This window comes from Mauremys reevesii, linkage group 1 (assembly GCF_016161935.1).
Source record: "Mauremys reevesii isolate NIE-2019 linkage group 1, ASM1616193v1, whole genome shotgun sequence".
Classification (NCBI taxonomy): domain Eukaryota; kingdom Metazoa; phylum Chordata; order Testudines; family Geoemydidae; genus Mauremys; species Mauremys reevesii.
Window position 1 is genome coordinate 27,716,153 of NC_052623.1, and position 13,394 is coordinate 27,729,546.

The 13,394-nt window shown below is 48.0% G+C and overlaps 1 protein-coding gene across 1 annotated transcript in view; it reads right to left on the bottom strand.

The window, feature by feature from the left end:
- The window catches only part of ME3 (malic enzyme 3), a 200,650-nt gene that overhangs the window by 11,182 nt on the left and 176,074 nt on the right, over nucleotides 1-13,394 (bottom strand). The window contains exon 8 of the mRNA XM_039520379.1: nucleotides 1,909-2,006. Coding sequence (XP_039376313.1) covers nucleotides 1,909-2,006 — 98 coding nt within the window. The remainder of the gene's footprint in view (nucleotides 1-1,908; nucleotides 2,007-13,394) is intronic.

The following is a 13,394-nucleotide window of genomic DNA, read 5'->3' on the forward strand; positions in this document are numbered from 1 at the left end:
GACTGGTGTGGCTCCAGGATGAAGCCAGCAGAGAGGAACTCTAGGCAACAGTGGTAAATTTGAAATGTTGAGGGGAACAGTCCCCTCTTTCTTCCCCCAGTCTCATGATAAAAAAACAAAACAACCCTGACTTACTGTCTATAGTTCTTGGCATTATGGTTTCACCGAGAGGCCCCATCTGAGATCTGGGTGGAAAGATACTGAACACACCCATCTGTCGTGACTGTTAGATTGTAATCTCCATTTTACAGAGAGGCAAAATCACACAGGCAGTTGGTGACAGGAATTGAAGGCAGATCTCACAGGCCGCACTCCAGAGCCTTAACCACTAGCTACCCTTCCTCTCCCTGTTGTGGTAGGCACTGTACACACACAGAGGTAGAGATGGCTTCTGCCTCAAAGGGAAAGTGTGGCTCAACTCTGACAAATGATTGTAAAAGTGGCACGGGGGAGTTCTGTGTTCGTTGTTCCTCAGTGATGGGCTCAGATTACAAGGAAGAAGATTTTTGTTTTCCCTAACAGCCAGCTTGGCAGGCAGGCCCTGATTGTCAAGCTGGGCTCCTTTCAGTTCATGCATCATCAGTAATAAAGGTTCTGCAGGCCAAATTAAAACCCCACTGACACCTGTGCAGCCTCATCGCATTCCGTGGCTTTGCACGGAGTTGACTGTAACTTAAGTAAACCATTGTATTGGTGATGCACAAGGAGGAACAGGCTCCAGCTCCAGCTTCCTCTCAGATGTTCTGGCTCTGAAGGGCTAACAAGCAATGAAGACCATTCCTGGTCAGAAAGGTACACTAAGAATAGGTTGTCCCTTTGCTTCTCCTTACTGAATTCCAGCCTGGCTGAAGGCTTAGGCCCGGATCCACAAAAAGACTTCAGTGGAGCACTGCATGAAAAAAAATCACTGGAACAATACTGATGTGCAGAGCCAAGTGAGGCACCCAGGCTCCCTATATAATGCATGGGGAGAGATGGGTGCCTTAGAATGTGATCCACAAAAGCCAGCATGCTAGGCGAGGGGCTGCCTAAATTAGCCAATGGGAGAAGCTGACAAGCGGGGTGTGTCCTAAGCCCTGCTCTCTCATGGAGATGGGCACCTGAGATGTTTCTTGTGAGAATGAATTAGGTGACTGCTTCACACCACACAGAACTGTTGGCGAGGAGAGGAGGTGGTGCCCACCTGCTGGGACATTCTGAGGTGGGCTGCCTCACTCTCTCCTGTTGAAGCTGTTCTATTTTGTATACGTAATTAAACAGTGATTGGAGCAGGTGGACTGACCCAGGATCTCTCATGTGGGTGCCCTAACCACTGGACTACGGAATTGTTCTCATCCTTTCTCTGGCCCCGTGACTCTATATATCCACAGCTTCCACAGGACAGACTGAGGGAGCCCCACTTCAGAGTATCCCAGAGCTTAGTGGTTAGCGCACTTCCCTGAGAGGGTGGAGGTGCCTGTTCAGATCCTTCCCCACCTCTGCCTCAGGGGAAGATAGAATTTTAGGTCTCTCAAACCCCAGGTGAGGGCTCGAACCACTGGGCTAGAAATTATAAGGTGGTGGCACCTCCTTGATTTTGAATCGGACCTGATCCAATAGGTGCCTCTGAGCACGCTTATCAGATTGGGCCCATGGGTGAGACAGGCATTCTTCTGCCTGTCTTCCCCTGCTTTGTGGATCGCTCTTGGAGATAGGCCTCCAGGGACCTGGAGTGGTGTGGCAGTGCGCACACCCAGAGGCCTACAGGGTTTGGCGGCAGCTGAGTGGGACTTTTGTGGATCACAATGGAACCCAAAACTGGGACTTAGGCACTGGGGTTTGTGGCTCTGGGCCTTATGCTTCAATTTTTACCCCCTTAAAATGAAAGGACAAATACTGTATTTAGGGCTGAACCCAGGGGAAGCCTACCTCTCCAGCTCCTTGGAAAACAAACTTATGGTCGGCGAGCTTGTTCTTCGTGATTCTTAAGGCTGCGAAGATGCCAGCTACTGCAACAGAGGCAGTACCTGAAAAGAGAACAGAGACACCAGTGAGCAAGAGGAGCAAAGGCAGAAGGTGCCATTCACTAAATCCAGCTGCTAGTTGTTTGAGAACTTGCAGGAAAACATCTCTCGGGTACTATGCCCCCCCCCCATCACCGTAGTAGTATCTGAGCACCTCACAACCTTTAATGTATTTATCCTCATAGTCCCTCTGTGAGGCAGGGCAGTGCTATCATCTGGTTTACAGATGGGAACAGATGTGAAGAGAGACTTAGGGTGTGTCTATACTGCAATCTGAGATTGGATTACAGCTTCCGTGGGTGTAGCCACACTAGCTTTAATCTAGCTAGTCTAGTTTATTATAGCTAAAAATAGTAGTGAAGATGTCGTGGCATGGGCAGGACATGCCCTCCTGCAACACTGGATACATACTCATGGTTCTAGCCTGTGCTATTGCGTCTTCACTGCTATTTTTAGCCATGGTAGCTAGATGGAAGCTAAACCGGGCAGGCCTACTTGGGTAGCAATTGCACCTCCAGCTGCAGTGTAGACATACCCTAAGTGACTTGACCAACGTCACCCAGGAAGTCTGTAGCACAGCTGGAAATTGAAGCCGGGTCTCCTGAGTTCCAGGCTACTGTCCTAACCCCTGGACCTGCCTTCTCTCTTCCAATTCCCTTTCAGCTCCCTGCTTTCTCTTCTCCTTCACTTCCCTAACACTGACTCCTGGCTCAGTGCCCAGCCTGTCTATTAGCCCAGAGCTGGGGAGAAAACTACCACTCTAGAGTCAGCAGGAGGAAGTTGGGTGGCGGGGGTGGGGGGATGGGGAGATGTATGCGGGGGGAAGGGAGAGGGTCATGAAAAGCTCAGATCAGCTAGGCCTTGGCTACACTTGTGGTGACATGTAGGCCGGGTATCCGTAGCTACACACAGCAGTGAAAGGCAGGCTGTGTCCAGACTGCGGTGTGTAGCTGCATACAGCAGGGAAAGGCTCCGGCAGGGGGGAGGCCGTGGGACACAACACTGCTAAAATAGCAATGTAGACATGGGAGGCATGGCCTTGGGCATGTAGAGAGCCGGGTAGGGCATGTGCCCTAGGGTTCTGGCGTGTCTCTACTCACTGAAGAAGTGCCTCAGTGTCTAGGCTGCCATTTATAGCCATGCTATGGGGGCGTGCAGTGACTGTGCCATAAGTGTAGACATAGCCTTAGATCCACTGGTGTTACAGCCTCAGCCAGATGCTCTGCACCATCCCAGCTGCTTCACCAGGACAGTTCAAAGTTTCCTCCAGCCTCCCCTCAAACAGGGTTAGAGTATCGTGGACCGAGTCATTCCCCACCCCCTATGAGTCACCAGAAATGTGTATGTATTGAGTCGGGCCAGGCAAAGGGCCACAGTGGAAAAGAGCCGAGGGAGTTACAGGCTGGTGAGAAGCTTGTGATTGCGACAGACGCAGGGTCTATATTATGGAAATACAGGCCTAGAGTCAGGTGCAACGGCTTGTGCTGGTGCAAAGGCTTCAGTGGATATAGCGGGTCTGCTCCTGTACCCCTCCCCTGCTGGGCAGCCTGGATCTGCCTCCGAGGAGCCACCCACTGGCCTCTCCACTCTCACCATGCCATTAAGTAAAGAACCCTCCACACGCCAGGCAGGCTAAATACCTTGTTTTCCCCATGCTTCCAGCAGCTCACGTTTTCCTGCCCTTCCTTCCCCAAGTCCAGCCAGGCAGAGTTGTCATCAGCTAGAGAGAGCGGGTGAGCCAGCCCAGTGGCTTGCCCTGATGTTAGCACAAAGGAAAGTGCAGCTTTCACCCCTCCACCCCGTCTAAGGAGCATAATGGAAGATGATGCTAATTAAGGGCGCATGAACGTGAGCTATACAACCACCAGATGGCGCTGTACCTATTTCAATGGTAGGAAATCTCCCAGCAAAGGTCACCATGGGATTGTGTGGCTGAAGCTTTCTCGTGTTAAGTGGCTGCTTCAGTTTGATCCCCCTCCTCTTTCCTCCAGCTTGCACAAAAAGCAAGGCTATGGGGATAGTGCAATTTAGTGCCTTATCGCCCACCCTCTGCATCTGGTCCCCTTCAGGAGTGGCTGCCTGTGGCGGAGAGAGAACCACGTGCTAGTGTGTTTTTAGAGGTACCTAACTCATGATAAAGGCACCCAGACACTCTGATAATTGCCATAGAAAAGTATATAACAACAAGCAACTTCTACTATAGAAAAACCCTCTGCAGGGGGACTAAGCAAGTTCCCAGGCTATTCTAGAGATTCCAGTGTCTTGGCTTTACAGAGCAGGTTAGTTGCTTTCTAAGTAGGCAACAGGGTTGCCAGGCATCCAGTTTTCATCTGGAACAGCCAGTCGAAAAGGGGCCCTGGCGGCTCCACTAAAAGTCTGGTCGGCGTCGCACCTGGGCTAAGGCAGGCTCCCTGCCTGCCCTGACTCTGTGCGGCTCCCAGACACATCTGGCATGTCCAGCTCCTAGGCACAGGGGTGGCCTTGGGGGCTCCACATGATGTCCTTGTCCTGAGCACCGGCTCCGCAGCTCCCATTGGCCAGGAACTGCAGCTAATGGGAGCTGCGGGGGCAGCACCTGTGGGCATGGGCAGCACGCAGAGCCCCCTGGCCCCTCCATCTAGGAGGCCGAGGGACATGCCGGCTGCTTCCAGGAGTCGCTTCATGTAAGCGCTGCCCGGAGCCTGGGGTGGGGCCTCGGCGAAGGGGTGGGGCAGAGGCAAGGCCTTGGGGCAGGAGTAGGGCTGTGGGTGGGGCAAGGGTGTTTGGTTTTCTACAATCAGAAAGTTGGCAACCTTGACAGGCAACGCTGTTATTTATATGAGCACTGTGTATGTGGGGGGCAGACAACAGAAGGCTGTTAATGAAGAATGATGCTCTGTAACACTCGACTGGGATTCAGGAGCTCCAGGCTCAGGTTCCTGCTCTGCCAGACTTCCTGTGTGACCTTAGGCAAGTCACGTAAGCCCTCTGGGCCCCAGGTCTCCACCTGTAATGGTGGGCAGCATTTTCCTCCCTCCAGTGTTATGCGGATAAATTCAGTTAGGCTGTGAGGTGCTCTGATACTCCAGTAGGGATGGGTGTGATGTAAGAAACCAGAGAGACAGTTTATATTTCACAAGAGTAAAGACACAAGAAGAGATCAAAGCAATAGGGATGTGCAAATGTGTGACTGGCTATTGGGTGGATTTCATCCTTTCCTCTAGCATCTTAGGCCAGGTCCCCACTAGAAACCTTTGCCAGTATGGTAATGTCTGTTTGGAGGGTGTGCGATTTCTTTTTAATGACATTTCTATACCTGGCAAAAAGCACTTATATTGACACAGTTATTCCAGCATAAGAGCGTGTTTCCTGGTTTATTTAGTTTGCTTAGGGAACCTGGTATGAGCAATACCAGGAAAAGCACTTTTTAGCCAGTATAAGCTGCATCTGCGTTAGGAGTGTTTACCAGTAGAGCGATACCAGCAAAACTTTTTTAGTTGAGACCTAGTTGAACCCACAGGATGGAAGAGCTACTGCCACCTAATCAAGAGTCTGACTTAGCATAAATATTGAGGTCACTTCCAGTCCTACACTTCTATGATTCTACCAGTGGCAGAGGCCTGTTTCCAGAGCAAATTGTCCTGTGCTATCACCATAATGTGTGCATCTAGGCATGCAGCTATGGGCTGGTTACAATGTAATTCATCAGAGGCAACAGTAGTTTAAGCATATGATTCCTAGGGATAGCTAGAGTAGACGGGTAATTTAATTTCTCAGGCCAGAGTCTCTGAAACCACGAGGCCCTCAGATCTGTACCAAAGAGGAACCCCCCATTGTCTGCTCAGAGAACATCTCCTGCCAGTTTGTTTCCTGATATGGAACTTCTGGATTCAATCTCTTTGAAAGAATTGCTGTAACTGAATGTCCTGCTCAGAGGGGACAAAAGTTCATCAACTCTGGAAACAAAGGAACTGGAGGATCCTCTGTATGTGGGAAGCGTTTCCTCTTTGCTCCTCCTGTACAAAATCATCATCTCCTGGCCGGCATTGTTTGAAAAACCCGGCAGTCTCTGCCCACTGAGATGCCCATTACCGATGGCAGAGGAGAATAATTAACCCCTTTTTCAATGCAAACTTTTACACATTCCCAAGATTATGGGAATGCAGGGAAACTGTGCTAGCTTCAATGTTGCCTTCCCATGGTGTCACTTCGCTTGGCTTGTTAATGCTTCGATTTTCTAGTATCCCTTTTGTTCTGCTTGTTCACTGGATTTCAGCAAAGCCACGACAAATAGCGGCTCAGCTGCCACTGAGTCACAGAGTAGGACCATTCAGAATTCCTGCCCCAACCTCTTGAGCGAACAGAGAATACTCCAGTATCTGGCAGCAGTACTGGGCCTATGACAAAGAGATGAACAGATCCAATTCCATTCAGGACAAAGGTATGCACAGGCCATTTCATTACAGTGTTTTGACTGCACAAAACTCCAAACACCACAGTGAGGTGGGGCAGAGCAATTGATCTGGGGAGAAGTAATTCTGGCAGGTGCAAGGGCAACGTAGGTCTCCATAAGGGATACAGGACTAGCAGAGATGGAAGCCTGGATATGGTCAGAAACTGCATGTGGAAGAATATTGGAGAGAGAGAAAGAGAGAAATGAAACTGGAGAAACTCCATGTTTCTCTTGGTTCTGGCCATGTGAAATTGCTTTAAACCCCAGTGGTCATCTAGGGGCCAATAGGGAGTAACCCTTATTGTTGGATGTGTCTGTGAACCCACATTAAAACCAGTGAAAACGCAACTGGAACATGCTGCAAAAGAGACTTGATTCTTTTTAAACACGTGTTATTTACAAGGATTTAAGCACTGTGGGAGAGGAGCAAATAACGGGTGCCCTGACTCAGGCTGCTAAGTGATGTGCTTTTGAGCAGCCCATATGCCTATGGGACAGGGCGTGCCATTACTCATCCCTCTGCATTTTAGTTGCAGATATGACTGAGGAGGGCCGGACTCTGCTCAGCTTTGCTGTTTATAATAATTCTCCTCTCTCTCCAATGTGTTTCTAATCCTCCTCCCTCTCTCCAACTGCAGCTCCTTCCCATTACTCAAGTAACAAAATTACTGTACCTTGGCCTGGGATCAATAGTTATCTTTGAAATTACAATTTCTGCACTTGAAGCAATAAAGCATCTCTGTGGAGAAGGAGAGCTCACAGCTGGTTTCTGTAAGACGTTGGCTAATCAATGCAATAATTCCAAAAGGACCACAAAGGGAAAAACCTTACCAGAGGCTGTGGCAAGAAAAAGGCCTTCAGCAAGTTGGTCTCTCTGTTTTCCAAACAGATTGAATGTCATTATTTCAGATAACTACTTCCTGAAGTAATTACTGAATGAGGGCCAGGTTGGCAAGTCTGTTTTTGAGGCGGGGGTGGAAGGTGGTGTGGAGAGAGAAGGGTGAATATCATAAATCATGTTGTTCTTCAATCTTGAATGGAAAGCTCAACAGAGTATCACTAAATAGCTGACCAGCCCTCAGGAGCCCCTCCTGGGAGTCCAGAGAAAGAGTCAGGAAAAGAAAATGGTGTTGTATGTTTAAAAACAAAGCTGATACAGGTAACCAAAGCCAGTCTGGTAAGAAGAAGCCCAGAGGCCATTTCTGAATATTGTTCTCATTGAGGGCTAAAATACGCAAGGCCTGATTCTCCTCTCGCATCAGTATAAATGAAGAATAACCGCACAAGATGTCAATGGAGTTGCGTTAGTGTAAAACCAGGCAGAGAGGATCACACCCCTCACAATTATATACAGCAAATTACATCTTCGGGGCGTTGGACAGGCATTAAATAATTAAGCCCAGAAACACCCATGTGGGGAAGGCAAGTATTAACCAGGTTTGCAAATTGGGAAAGCAGTTATGGGAAGGTTACACAATGAGTCAGAGGCAGAGATGGGATCAGAGTTCAAGGGAGAGTTAGGTCTAGCGCTGATGTCACAATCTTTCCAGCATGACAGACGCTAGCGGTTAATTAAGTGACACCCAAAGAATTGGCATGAACAGCGATCCTTTCGTCTTCAACCACAGTCTAGTTCCACTGGGCCCTGACAAGACTTTTGGGCAGAATAGTTCCTTTTTGCTTTGAGTCCTGGAGCTGCTCTTTTTCCCCATGGTCCTCTGAACCAGTTAGGAGGAGAGGAAGAACTACCACAGTGTGATGGGCTGACTATCGGGCTGATCCTGCCCACCCCGTCTGAGTCACCAGAATTGTGTATCTATGGAGTCTGGCCAGGCAAAGGGCCACAGTGGAAAAGAGCCAAGGGAGTTACAGGCTAGTGAGGAGCTTGTGACTGCGACAGATGCAAGGTGTATATATTTATTTATAAAAGGGAAGGTCCTTTCATGGATTGAGAACTGGTTAAAAGACAGGGAACAAAGGGTAGGAATTAATGGTAAATTCTCAGAATGGAGAGGGGTAACTAATGGTGTTCCCCAAGGGTCAGTCCTAGGACCAATCCTATTCAATTTATTCATAAATGATCTGGAGAAAGGGGTAAACAGTGAGGTGGCAAAGTTTGCAGATGATACTAAACTGCTCAAGATAGTTAAGACCAAAGCAGATTGTGAAGAACTTCAAAAAGATCTCACAAAACTAAGTGATTGGGCAACAAAATGGCAAATGAAATTTAATGTGGATAAATGTAAAGTAATGCACATTGGAAAAAATAACCCCAACTATACATACAATATGATGGGGGCTGATTTAGCTACAACAAGTCAGGAAAAAGATCTTGGAATCATCGAGGATAGTTCTCTGAAGATGTCCACGCAGTGTGCAGAGGTGGTCAAAAAAGCAAACAGGATGTTAGGAATAATTAAAAAGGGGATAGAGAATAAGACTGAGAATATATTATTGCCCTTATATAAATCCATGGTACGCCCACATCTTGAATACTGTGTACAGATGTGGTCTCTTCACCTCAAAAAGGATATTCTAGCACTAGAAAAGGTTCAGAAAAGGGCAACTAAAATGATTAGGGGTTTGGAGAGAGTCCCATATGAGGAAAGATTAAAGAGGCTAGGTCTCTTCAGCTTGGAAAAGAGGAGACTAAGGGGGGATATGATAGAGGTATATAAAATCATGAGTGATGTTGAGAAAGTGGATAAGGAAAAGTTATTTACTTATTCCCATAATACAAGAACTAGGGGTCACCAAATGAAATTAATAGGCAGCAGGTTTAAAACAAATAAAAGGAAGTTCTTCTTCACGCAGCGCACAGTCAACTTGTGGAACTCCTTACCTGAGGAGGTTGGGAACGCTAGGACTATAACAGTGTTTAAAAGACAACTGGATAAATTAATGGTGGTGAAGTCCATAAATGGCTATTAGCCAGGATGGGTAAAGAATGGTGTCCCTAGCCTCTGTTCGTCAGAAGATGGAGATGGATGGGAGGAGAGAGATCACTTGATCATTGCCTGTTAGGTTCACTCCCTTTGGGGCACCTGGCATTGGCCACTGTCGGTAGACAGATACTGGGCTAGATGGACCTTTGGTCTGACCCAGTACGGCCGTTCTTATGTTCCTATGAGAGTGGCGTGTAGGAGTGGAGGGGCTTTGGATATCTCAGCAGATGCACCAGGAGACATTGTGGGAGAAGAGAGGTCACCTCTTTGCATACCTCTGGCCTGTGTTTATATACCTCCCATATGGGCCCCACGTCTAAGTACATGAGGATAAGCGAGAGAAAGGTGCATAGAGCAGCCACAGTTTGGGGCTAATGGCCACCCAGTTGCCCGAATAACTGGAAATACACACCCTAGCCAGCCCAGCAGTAAGCAGCACAGGGAGCAGGGCTGCCACTGTGTCTACTGTAGCAAGTCCAGGGCCTCTAGAAGTACCCAGCTGGTGCTCTGCCGCACACCATCGGAGAGCCAGTGGGGCAGAACTCAGAGCCGCCTGCTCCAAAAGCACAGATCCTACCCCCGAGCTCGGGGTGGGGGATCTCCAATAGCTATTAGCTGCATAGGGCCTATGACAAACAATTGAGCAGTTCCAATTCCATCCAACAGGAGCAGTCACTCACACGTGCGCACGACTTCATCACATTATCTTGGCCTTCGGTACAGGTGATACTCCCTAGCAGCCTTTGTATCTCCCTTGACCACAATGTCCAATGCACCTGGTGGAAGGAGCTGACACTCAGCTGAGCCAAAATTCTAATAATTAACCCGGGCTCTCCTCCTCCTCCTAGTTCACTCCACTAAAGCCTCTCAAGAATCTGACCCTTAGCAACCATCAGGCACAAGGGAATAGCAAATGCCATTTTAACTGCTTTGTGAAAGGGGCAGCCAAAAATATGTGATTTTTATGGACATGGAGCAAATAAGCCCCAGCTGTGCAGCTTTTCCAAACCTTCCTTCATATTAATCCTCTGCAGCCTTTGCCATTCAGATGGTTATTGGCGAACGGAGAGTAGCCGTCCCACATGCAATCCAAATACATAATTGAAAGTAAAACACAGCAAAATTAAAGTGAGGTGAAGATCTCCAAATATTTTCAGTTTGACCTCCTAATCTCAAAGTGTAACCAGAGTGCTCTTATTCTTCCCAAAGAGGCCCTAGATAAAAGGTTAAAACATAAACCGTGAAATGGTATGGAGCCAGTCAGGCCGGGTGATCTAGCAGTACAGTGACGTGCTGACGCTCAGAGGATCCTAGTTCAGACCTTCACTCTCTAGTGTGACAGGTTTTTGGGACCACTGGAGATGCCTAGCATTTATCATGGTGGGGGAAGAGCTGCCCAGCTCATCAGTGACACTGAAGAGATTAAACCTCCTTCCCTTCAAAGGAAGGTAGAAGCCACTGCTATCCATTGCCTCAGCAACCTCGCCAGGGACAAAACTGGAAGAGGAGAGTCAATGCTGAGACCGGGCATCAAACACCTTTTTAACATGTCAAGTTCTTTATATATATATATTTAAATATATATAAAAATCTTGTCTCCCCTGGAAAGTGACTTTGTATCATGCACTTCATATGAGGAGCTTAACAGAGATGCAAATTACGTTGGTCTTTACAGCATGGGCTATAGGAATGGTTCAGAGACAGGGTTAGTAACACTGTCCAGTGAAGGACAAAAGCTTAATACAGTCACAAATCTGTGCTGGTGTGTGTGGGGGGGAAAGTGCAATGTTCCATACCCGCTTAATGGATCAAACACATTGGGCCAGACCCTCAGCAGCTCTATATCAGTGTCGTTCCACTGAGGTCTGGTCTATTATGTAAGTGTAACGCCAACAGACCCCAAGTTGTCAGCAGGCAGGATTGAACCTGGAGCCTTGGAAGCTTAGTACATGAGCCTCTACCACATGAGCTAAAAGCCAACCGGCTCTTAGCAAAGGCTGTAGAGCAGACTCATTTAACGCTCTCTCTAAGTGGTCTCGGTGCCACTAGAGGGGACAGAACACCACACCCAGGAGGTGTGTGGGTTACATAAGCAGCCCACATAAAAGTCAGTGGCACCTCTGGGTGCATAAGGGATGCAGGAGGGGGAGCTGGCCCTTAGTCAGCAGCAGCAACTGCAAAGTGCCAGAGCCGTGTCTCTCGCAGAGCACAGCAGGCCAGAAGGGGCAGGATAATGGAGAATCCCGGCAGGACTGAGAAAAATTTCCCCCTTTGCCTTCCCACGAAGGATGGGAAGGTCCCTACAGGGACATTGCCCTGTTCAGAAGCTGTCCAACAGCACATAGTTTGCTTTGTTTATAGCATTATATCTTCCAGTGCTCTCTTCCTATTCTGCTTCTCTTCCCTCTTAGTTTCCTGTCATAATGACCAATGCATATTCCATGTCAGCTGAAACAATGAAATAAGATACTGTACAGTTCAATCTGCTGAAATTACAGACCACATTGCCAGACACTAGTCCGATTCTACTCGGCCTGTGGACCTGTGCCTTCAGCCTGGCTTCAGCATGGAGCTCTGGAGTCCAACCCACCCAAACAGTTGAGGGATTCAGATTGGGAGGGCTGCAATAAATACACCTCTCATCTCAACTAAGACCTGGGAGTAGCATTCTCCTATAGTCCAAGGACTATGAGAAGACATAAAGAAGTTCTGAGGAATGAAATGATCCCTGTGCACAGTGTGCATTTCAGTTTCATTGTGCAACTGCTTTATATAAATAGCCAAGTTTTTCAGAAGTGGCTACTGATTTGGGGTTTTCATCCTGAGAAACCTTGAAGAGGTCTCATTTGCAGAGGGTGGGTGTGCTGCTCTTTCTGAAAATCAGGCTGGTCATAAGGACACCCAGAAACAGAAGCACCCAAAATCAATGGTCACTTTTGAAAAATCTTAATAAATATTATTATTCCATCAAAAAACTAATGTAGAGAGAACATCCAAGTTACTCAAAGGTAAGGAAATGCCAAAGTAGGGACAGCCAGGCATCCTTATCTCTGTCCCCATGTCTATATGCATGATCTAGTCCCTTAATTACATGATCAAATACTACTTGTCAAGAGCACATCATAATTTTTTTCTGAAATTGTGGATACACTTTGCACAACAACCTATTCTACTAAGTACTGCTCTGGGCATGGCAGATGATCAGAGCCGACGAAAGTCATCCGTATTCTCGATGGGCAGCAAATAAGTGGAGCTCCTTGGTCCTGTTCCATGGGCCCTGGCAAGACCTGTTCCTTTAATCCATTGGTGTGTAAAGTTTTCCAAGACATGGAAAACTGTGTGCTGGCTGCACAAAAATTTCAGCAGTGTAAGCCAGACCTCCCACATTCAAGTCCACAGAAAGACTTCTTTTGGGTTGGATGGTACTGGATCATCACACACTTCAGCACACACTTTAGAAGGCTGAGCTGAATGAGACAAAGCTCTCGACTGAACAGTGAACGAGGCATGTGGCCATGTAGCTTTAGAATTGGGCAGATTTGTATGAGGCAGGGCTCCGACAGGCTCCTGCTTAATTCAACAGGTGCTTTCCTCAATATAGTGATGAGGCAGAAACATACGGAGTCCTGTTTCAATAGTGCACAAAATTTATTCCACTGCAGGAGTTCTGAATTGTCTCCTTTCTCTTCCCCATTGGCTGTGGCAGGGCCAGCTCCAGGGGTTTTGCTGCCCCAAGCAGCCAAAAAAAAAAAAAAAAAGCTGCAATCGCAATCTGTGGCAATTCAGCGGGAGGTCCTTTGCTCTGAGCGGGAGCAAGGAACCCTCCGCCGAATTGCTGCCGAATACCTGGACGTGCCGCCCTTCTCTAGAGTGGCCGCCCCAAGCACCTGCTTGCTAAGCTGGTGCCTGGAGCCGGCCCTGGTCTGTGGGTAAGGGAAGTACACAAACTACAGAGGGTAGGATATTCCCGATGACTCTCCAGTCAGACATCCTGCTGCTCAGCGCATCCCTGAC